Source organism: Toxorhynchites rutilus, chromosome 3 (genome assembly GCF_029784135.1).
Source record: "Toxorhynchites rutilus septentrionalis strain SRP chromosome 3, ASM2978413v1, whole genome shotgun sequence".
NCBI classification, from domain to species: Eukaryota; Metazoa; Arthropoda; class Insecta; order Diptera; family Culicidae; genus Toxorhynchites; species Toxorhynchites rutilus.
The window spans coordinates 30,227,264-30,237,498 of NC_073746.1; the positions used below are offsets into that span (position 1 = coordinate 30,227,264).

The 10,235-nt window shown below is 37.5% G+C and overlaps 1 protein-coding gene across 1 annotated transcript; it reads right to left on the bottom strand.

The window, feature by feature from the left end:
- Positions 1–6,438: 6,438 nt before the first annotated feature.
- On the bottom strand, positions 6,439–8,316 carry LOC129776136 (5'-AMP-activated protein kinase subunit beta-1). The gene is made up of 4 exons (XM_055781573.1): positions 8,006–8,316; positions 7,423–7,931; positions 7,134–7,364; positions 6,439–7,065 (listed from the first exon to the last, which is right to left on the bottom strand). The coding sequence occupies exons 2-4, from the start codon at positions 7,894–7,896 to the stop codon at positions 6,919–6,921; spliced, it is 852 nt and encodes a 283-aa protein (XP_055637548.1). The 5' UTR covers positions 7,897–7,931; positions 8,006–8,316; the 3' UTR covers positions 6,439–6,918.
- Positions 8,317–10,235: the final 1,919 nt, after the last annotated feature.

Consider the following 10,235-nt stretch of genomic DNA (forward strand, 5'->3'; position numbering starts at 1 on the left):
AAGCATTCGAAATATGGGTGGGGTTAGCACATGATTCGGCAGAACAAATGTATGGGAAAAAAGGAAGTTCTTCCAGTTTTCATGAATTTAAACCGTTTAAAGATTAGCGAATTGTAATGTATAGCATATCAAACAAATCTTAGCGAATTTCCGATTCGATTGGTATACAAATCATAAGAATTCGTTCACAGTGAAAATAGTTATTAACGTTAACTTTATTTCATAAAAACGTGACCTGTTTTCTGATTTGGCACCCTTCCTGAAAGACGTAGTTCTACGTCAATAGGGGAATACTTTGATCGTTGGATTTTCAAGTTTGCAAGGAAAGTTTTCCCCGAGTCCGTCCGTAACAATAAGTCTCCGGGGTCGGATAAAACTAAATTCAACTTGCTGCAGAAAATTCCCGACTTGGTGACTTATTCAACAAGTTTCTGGAACCGAATATTGTTTCGCATTACTGGACGCAAGTGAGAATGATAGCCATGCAAAATCCCAACAAACCGGCTTGCGATCATAATTCGTAAAGGTCGATTGCAATGTTATCCTGAATTCGTAAATTGTTAGAGAAACTACTTCGTTTGGACAAGTGGGTTGAAACGAATAATTTGCTTTTAACCCTTCTGTACTCGCGTGTAAAATCATAACTCGTATACTCGTGAACGGTGTCACAGACCGAAAGTTGAAACAAAAATTACAATTGAACTTCTCTGTAATATTACTATTGAGTATTTTTTAGGCTTCATTAGTATTTATTTGAAGATTTGAAGTGTAATTGAATGAAAACAATCCAGAAAATATGATTTCTCCGTTTGCATTCATTTTTAATAGTCATCTAATTCAACCCAACAGAGTAATTTTTGATACTCCAACACAAATAATGAAATTCCACTTTTTTCTTGTTATTAATTAAAAGAAAGCAACTGAATATAATTCATGAATGTATGAAGAGCTATAAAATAACATAAAAACGATTAAATATCTTTTGAAGCATAGGATTCCTTCCTGCCTTCACCTTGAATCCGACAACCGCGCGGACAGATTACCTGGGTGATTTTTCGATTTTGGTTCCCCCTTCGCCAGTCCTCTCTGGGCTTCACTGTGCTAGAGGCGAATGAACCGCAAAGTTTAAAGCCTCTTAAGAACAAAGAATTGAATTGAATTGAATTGTGGTTTCGTTGGAGTAAGAATCAGAACATAGCATAACTGCATGCTCGAAACAAGCATATATATTACATTCCATGCAGTTATAGTGTTTTTCGGGTCTCTTATCGAAGAGAAGAATGTATAACGACCTTCTAGATAATTACCAGATGATAAAGGTTCTGGAATATAAAGTTCGCATATTTCTAATATTCTTTGTCTCTGTTTTTGTTATTTTCGGGTGTTGATATCGTTTTTAGTGCAATTCGTTGTGCAATTCGATTTGGATCATTGTTCAGTAGTTGTTTTCAAATTTTTATCGTGCAACGTAATTTGTCCAATGTATAAAGCGGTCAGTCAAAACGTCCAATGTAGCATTTTTTGCTCGGAGGCTTCAACTTCAAACTAAAATCACATAATAACAATAACAATTGGTTTTTCAGTGTTATTATTGACTGCTAGTGGTAAAAGTAGTGATAAAGATCGATTCCTTTTGAAACATGATGAAACATGAAATTGATGATATTGATGTGAATATTACACAGAACCTTTCCAAAAGTTATGCTAGATTTGTATTTTGCTTTTGCACGTATGAATCTAACGATGAATAGTTAATATATGAATCCGTTCAATCCGGTGACAAAAAGAACTAAAGTCAAATAACATTAGGTCTGTAATTCAAAAAATAATCCACGCCACTAACATTAATTTATACATTTCATTCAACAATATTCTAGAACAGGGTCTCTCAAAGTGGTCGATATCGACCGCTTGGGGTCGATCTCGGTTTCCAAGGGGTCTACACAAACGAAAATTGAATTTGGGGGTCGACGAGGTCTAGAAATCGATCCCTATTAATTAAAACTTGTTCTTATTTGAAACTTTCATTTCATGATCGAATTCAAGTCCACACAAACATAACAAGCTTGCATTTTGGTTGCAAGTTGTATGCAAAATAAGATGAATTCATTGTGAACAATGCGCTGAGCTACCAAGTTCCGATCATTTTGGTTTACCACCGAACATACTTTGTTCATGGAGGACCTCGCTCCAATGTAGCATTGCCATGCGGCAGAATGAGGATCTTTTTGACAAAGTCAATATTCAATATTCTGACAAAGTTTGTATATTCTTTCCCCGCTGCGCCTATGAGTTTCTTCACCCACAAAAGGTCCAAACATTCTTCTTTTCGACGATAGTTTTTTAGCATATCGCACGAACCCAAAGTATCACAAAACTCGAGGGATTCTTGTTGACTTTTGTTCGCCACGGTATCACTGATTCCATTTTTCTCGACAAAATGATCAAGAGCGAAATTCATGCGCTTTTTTACAAACTATAAACCCTGGATACAACAAATATATCGTGTCGTGTCTTTGTCAAAAATTATCGTTCCTTCATTTTTCGAAGAAATTGAATGTAGTACTCTTTACAGTTCTGTCAGAAATCAAGATATTTCTTTCATAAACTTGATTGTTTCCACAACACTGTTAATTGCAATTTTTACAGAGTATCCTAATTCAATTTTAGCCGCTGCTTAGCAGAAACGAATCATCGGAAAGATCGACGTTTATAAGGGACTTCAGATTCCCTCTCAAAAGTGCTAGCTTGATTAATTTATTCATTACTGGTTTAAAAAGGTTCGTCAGTTCGAATAGAAAAGGTGCTACAGGCTCGTCACTCTGAAAGCTCGTCATAAATGGTTGAACTGCAGCAGCTGATGTTAAGAAAAGCCTCCAAAAATTTATCCTCAAAAGCCTCTGCAACTACTCTAAAGGTACTGGCTGTGAAAACAGCAGCGAAGTTCCTACGGGAATCTGGATGTGTATCTTTGTACTTACGTTCTTTTTGTGCTTAGACTGCGGCTACGTAGGTTTTAAGGTACGGCAGCATGTCCAGGGCTATTTATACCATCGGTTGGGTTTTGATCCATTTTACTCCGCAAAACTTCAGCCGATCCAATAATTCAAGAATACTCCGCACATCTCAACGGAACGTTCTGTAGGCTGTAGAAGCACTGGAGAATTCATCAATTTTCCAAACAGTCTTTTTCATTCCTTCTTGAATGAATTGTGAAAACTTGCAAAATGCAGCTACCTATATTTGTAAGCTCGTAGTTTTGGCTGCTTCGAATTTCAAGAATTTCTTCATTCAGTTGCTTCACTACTCTCCAATTAACATGGGGTCCGTCAATGCTGAGTTGACCCACTCCAAACTAGGTTTAGTTGAGTTTCCACCCCGAATGATAATACACTCATCGACTAATTTAATTCAAGAGATTACACTTAAATGAAGCGATTAAAATAATTTAAAAGAGCGTAGCGTCCAGGGTATTTTCACCGAAAATTATGAATGTTCGGGTTTCTTGGTTTTCGTTTTTTCCGTTGATAGGCACCAATGCAAATTTTCTATACGATACTGTTCATTCGCCACATTAATTTGATGCAAGGTGCGGCTACTTGATGAGTCTCCCCAACACAGATTTCGATGAGCTTGTGGAAATCGGTATTGCGAAATAGATGCAAGATGCGGGTACTTTTGTACACGCATGAATTTTTACTCCCTGGAATATATGTAGACTTCAAAAGCAATATGAACATAATACTTTGGCTCGGTTATTCAAGACTGCATAGAAAGACATTCCTTGATGTCTTCAGCTAATTGAACTTCTACGTATACCGTTTGGCAAAATTCTGATAACAATTTGCTGCGATTACGTCGATTGAACACTATGCGTTCAGCTTACATGTCAAAATCAAAACTGAGTGCTTGAAGTTCAACAAATCAAGCAAATTTGCGGTTCGAGAAGTACGTAGACTTGGGAGATGCAATAAATTCTTACGTTCACATATTTTGGAAGTCCACGAGAAATGAATGAAATGAACAAGGTATCATGCCATACGACTTGCAACAAAGGAAGTAATCTTTTCGCAATACATGAATTAACCTAAATTGGGATTGTTCGCATCTGAATTCGGAAATTGTTTCATTAAATCACTGGTTTAATCAATAATTTAATCAATACACTCAAATGTCTACTAAGCCAACGGTAGTCCTACGCCAACCTTGCGGTTGTATTTTAGGTATAACCCACCCATAGTTTTTGACGTAGGATTGCGTTTTTCCGGAACATATTTTTATCTTTACTTTGCGATTTTAAAATTAGTTTCAAAAATTAATTACCTACTTAAGTATTTGTAAGTAATGTGTATTTAAAAATTATTAGTTACACTTGATAATTACTGAATTTCATGTATATATTTATTTTGTTGAATTTTAATAAGAAAGTATGGTCAAGTTTGCTCATTTCATCAATCGCAAAGTTTATAAATTGGTAAGTATTATGTATGAATAAGAAGAAAACTAGAGATTTAAAAAAAATTGCTATGGGGGTCTTTGGTATCACTTCATTCTGAAAAACGGGTATCTCGCCCAAAACAGTTTGAGAACCCCTGTTCTAGAATATGAAAAAAGTTACTTTTGTACTCGCGTCGGTATCTCAGACCGGAAGAGTTAAAAAAGTGACACACGTCCCCTTCGTACCAACACATGCGATACGCTAAACGATGACGAACGACGAAGCTAGAGAGAATCGCAAAGTCGTGGTGTTCATGTTTTCTGGGAAATGAACGAATTATTGATCTCTCGGTCTCACAGATCTATGCGCGAGTATAGGAAGGGGAAGCTGAACAAACCGATCTGTGAGTGCCATGGCTCCTGTGGCCTCGTGTCACATTTTGTGATGCGACCTTCTGGTTGGATTGGTTGGATCTCTCTTCAGACCAGGGAAATTCTTTTGTCAACGAATGTTCCTCCGATTTGCGCTGATATACGCGCGTTCTTTGACTTACCACTTATGAATTAAGATGTTCGGCTTCGATGTCTCAAAGGTGCAAGTGAGCGGATCTTATTTTAGTTTATTATTGTACCATGGAAGGTGTCCCGATGTTTCCGATCTCTGCTGCAATATCCATTATATACTCAGTTCACCAAACATGAGTCGTTACGAAGTTACGAAGCGTTCGGGGTTCTTTAACATCTTGTTGAGACCTAAGACAAGACGTGACAACTGGCTTCTTACTCTTAAGTGCGATTCACATACAACATACACGTCACGTTCACGTCCCGTCACGTCACGATACGTCAATGATTCTTCCATGCAATTCTCATGAAAACATTCACATACACCAGCAACGTAACGACCCGTCAGCATACGTTCAACGAAAACGACCGGCAGGGTTTGTAGAAAAGAATAATTGACGGAGACGGACGGCTCGTTTGGTTTTTGTCTGGGCTTTGTGTCTCGGCTTTTGTTTTGATTTGGTTGCACAGTAATTTACATCTACATCGACATTAAGCTAATTGAACAGATCTGTGATGCAACACGTTTCATTAGACATTTTTACCTCTAGTTGGACATTTTTGTAAACATTGAGTTCGGGGCCCAAATTATGGCCCCACATTGAAAGTCGCCACCAGTCGCAAATGTCCAATTACTGGTCGAAACTGACTCCAATGCGACACTGAGTGGTGCCTCAGCATATCGCTTTATAAGTAACTTACTGTACTTTTTATGCCAACATATCTCTTTGGAGCTAAGTCATTCGGAGTGAAAATCATTCGCGACTAGTTGAAAGAATTATTCTATTTATTATTATTGTTGCATAAGGGTCGGACTACGGGGTTTAAGCATTTAAATAATTGAATTCAATGATTCTCATTGAATTTTTCTAAATTTAGAACTGATTCTAGGCATGCTGATTTGAAAGAGGGCATTGCAATTTAAAATTGTTGTAGGTGGCGACACCATGAATAAAATTAAATAAATCATTCGTTTGGCATTTGACGTGACGGTGCTGGTGGAAGCATTGACTGCATGTGTGAATTGGTGGAGACGTTGACGGAACGTAGACGTTCTTCTCCGTAACCTGCTATGTGAATCGCACATTACTCTTCTACCCAGTGCGAGCAACAGGGATGCCGAACCACTCTAGATGTCAAGACTAACATATGTTTTCGTATCATATATTCTATGAATTGGATGATGTGAAGCAACATTGTTGCGTATTTCACAACAAATTGTATTTTTCTGTTATGCTTTATCATGAAAACTAGTATGAGAGTACATACCATGAGTACATTCTGTCGAAGTGTATTTTCAAATATTATTCGCAACCCATTAAAATTAACCAATCAGCAGCTGGTCCGAAATCGACCCCCTATTGTCTGGTCTTGTCTTAGGTTGAGACGTAACAGGCACAATTCAGAGCTGTTTTGGTACATTCGAACTATTTAATATTTCATTTCATTTCAATCTGAAGACATTTTATTGAAACATTACTGAAGCAATAATAAATTATATACATCGTACATATATTCTCATTAATTGGTTCACCTTTCGTCCTACAAGTTTACTGAACCAACGATTCGCGTAGCACATATATATTAATTCGTTATTTTTGAATCTTACCTACAAGTTTCTGCACCATGCTACACATATTTTTTGATCAATCAATACACTAAGTAGGTTCATAGGAAAACTCATAGCCAGAGAGGATAAAGACGGAGATTACAGTATTTTTTTGAAGCGTAATATCCAGAAGCAAATATGTATGTTTTTACGAGAAGCAGAACCAATGCTTGCCTAACTAACAAAATTATATAATTTTAAACATTGAACGGGTCATACCGAACTATTGTCTATCATAGAATAGAAGAATTAAACGGATATACCGAATAAATTGAAGATGGCTGATTGGAACCGTTATTATATTTGACTTAGATCGGTTTATACAGAAGAGTTGTAACGTATTTCTTTCGATAACGATGGGTGGCGCTCAGAACCATCACACCATCCTTAATCGAAAGCGCATACAGATGATTTAGCATCACGTGATTGGGCTCGGGCAACAGCGTTGGTTCACACTGTAACCATGGTAAGATTAAACATCAACTTTCATTATACAGGGCGTTTACTGCTCATCGTTACTTACCGACAACGGGGTGTCCTTGTTTAAAATAACCTGTAGCAGATGTGGCGGCAATACGGGGGGACCTGACTCCTTCCCCCAAGGTTTGCTTGTTGGGATATCCTGGCCGTATTCTTTAGTCTCATTGTTGCCAGTATCTTCGCTATCTTTGGCGAGCGCTTGGAAGACTTCGAAGTCGGACTGACGAACGGACACTAAGTTGTTCTTTGTACCGACGTCATTTTCTATGTTTTTCTACGATAAGATATGAAAGTTATCTGATTTCCACCTCCAAACAAATCGATTTTCTCACCAGCCGAGGATCATGCTTCCACTCGCCATCCACACAAAACTTATACTGATGATCTCCCTCCGGGAGATCAATGATAGTCACGAAATCTCCATGGCTTTTGACCATCGGTAAGGCCTTCCACTCGGAGAAGGTTCCACTGATGTAAACTTGTTTGCCTCCACCCTCCCACTTGAAAACAGTCGGTAGAGCTGCTCTTTCTGGTTCTTTCCCATCGTCATCCGACTGGAGCGCTGAATCGTTGGAAACTGTGTTGGATCGCTGGCGATGCTCACGCAAGAATTCTGGTTCCGGAACAGATTTAGAGTAGTACGGTTCTCCGTCTTCCTCGCTGCGCTGAAACACCAACCGATGGTTAGGGTCCGGTTTCTTGTCGAAGACGAATGCTTGTCCGTCCTTGAGGGGCGATCCTAGAATAGCATCATGCGAACCCGATTTGTGGCGCTCCCGGGGAAGATTGCTGCCAGCATTACCCATGATGTTAACAAATCGATAGAGGGCAAATATATCTTCTAAAAATGCAACAGATTACATAAAAACAATGGTGACCGAAGGCTGAAAAGAATTAATTAATAGGGAAAAATACATTCAAAACACTTCACCAATCCTTTCCACTTGCTTTGTTCTACATGCTTATCATTTTGGCTTCTCGTGATGAAAATAAAAGCATGCAGCCAGCTGCGGCCGCTTGACGTTACCAGGATTGTGGGATTGAAGGAAGCAATTTTGGCCGATACTTATAGAACCCGGATTATCCGCGAAATAGTCTGGCAAAGTCACTGCGCATCACCTGGGTGACGTCTTTAGAGAACCCCTATTGAACTGACAGGAGCCAACATATCGAGTATCCCACTGACATTTTCCCTTTGTTTTCACATGAATTGGGTATCCCACTGACAATTCTGCTTGAGATTTTGCTAACGATCCTAGTAGCACGGCAGTGGAACTTCATACAAATCACTCGTCGAAAAGTGTCTCCTTTTTCACCGCCTGTTTACATCGACGAATATATTTTTTCCCACTATGTTTCGTAGAAGAGTGTATGCATATAAACAGATTTCTACTACGAGGTGTTTAATGAAAGGTGGGAATGTTTATGTTTATATGATTTATCGTACGATTTAATTGAATGCATAAACGATGTCAACAAAAATAGAGTTAGGCACCTTTTTAAATTTGAACAAATATTGATAAGAGATTCCCAGCAGTTCTTGATGTTTATTGTGTGATTTGGTTACTGTATAAGTTGTTTGAAACGAAGGTTTAGTGTAATGATTTTATTTTGGAGCTTATGTTCACAAACATATAAGTATGATTTTTGTGTGATCCCTAAAAGTCAATTGATTAATTCCTATTTGTACAAACATAAATGTTTATAAAGGTTCTATATACATACAAAAATGGTGATTCCCCGGGTCGAACAAAATATTTTCCGCCATTTTTTTATGGCAGTGATGAATCGTATATTCGTATGACAACAGACTTATTATGTTATTAGGTATTGCCTACTAAGCTTGCATATACAGTAAGTTACCTCGAATTCAACATTTAGTTGATTGGGCGGACATTTTCATTCTTAATTGGATATTTTGTAAACATCGAATTTGGTACCCAAAGTATGGCCCCAGATTAAAAATCGCCACCAGATGTCGACATTGTACCACTATCATCGTGAATGTCCAGTTACAGGGCAATCAACTCTAATGCGACACTGTGTAGTGCCTCGGTATGTCGAGGATTAGAGGTAACTTACTGTATATGCTATTTGGGCGCATCATATACCACCTAAAATATCAGATATTCGATGCTCTATATATGATAGTTCTACGATTTAATGTTTGCTGGGTTGGCATACTTGGCAGCTTGGTTTATCAAGTTCATAATCTCATGTTTACAGTCTTGAGTTAAGTGCAATTGAATGACGAAGTTGAATTTATTTTTGTCACTATGTTTATCAGAACGCAAAAGATCGGCAAACAGATAATATTTCGTTCTTAAAAGTTAAAAATAAAAAAAGCAACTTTAACTTTCACTTTTCTTGAAACCGGAAATATTCGGACTTAAAAATAATTTTTAACTTAATATTCCAAACATACATGTATTTACAAAAATCTATAATAATTATTATAATTATCAAGAACGTTTTCCGCCATTCGTATTTTGGTTGTCTGTAGTAAATCGTATATACGCATGACAATAGTCGTACTAGATGCATGTATAAGTCGTATATTCATCAATCCAATCATCGTGAATACTTTTGCAAGTGGAAAATAAATTTGTTCGTTGCTTATGATGCGAACATAAATAACAATATAATACAGTAATATAAATTTAATACGACATGCCGAGGCACCACTCAGTGTCGCTTTGGAGGCGATTCTGGCTTGTAATTGAACATTGGTGATGTGAGTGGTACAGTGTCTACGTCTGGTGGCAACTTTAATGTGGCGCCATAATTTGGGCCCCGAACTCGATGTTTACAAAAATGTCCAATTAAACGTGTCACATTACAGGTCTGGCCAATAATCTAAACGTCGCATTAAATGTAACTTACTGTATATAAACAATATTTATTCCCAGCTGTTTTGAGGCATCTAAAAATGAAGTGCAAACGCAGAAAAAAATATTTTAGCATACAAACTAGGGTAAATGATTTTGGTTTGTCCGATTTTGGGTGTTTTCATTCTTCATGAAAATCACATATAATAAAGACGAGTTTGGGTTTATTGAAAAGTCCCAAGTTTCCAGTTGTTAATAATACCGTTAGGCGTTCAAATTGTTCAATGTTTTATGTTTTTTAACGATTTTCTTCAAAG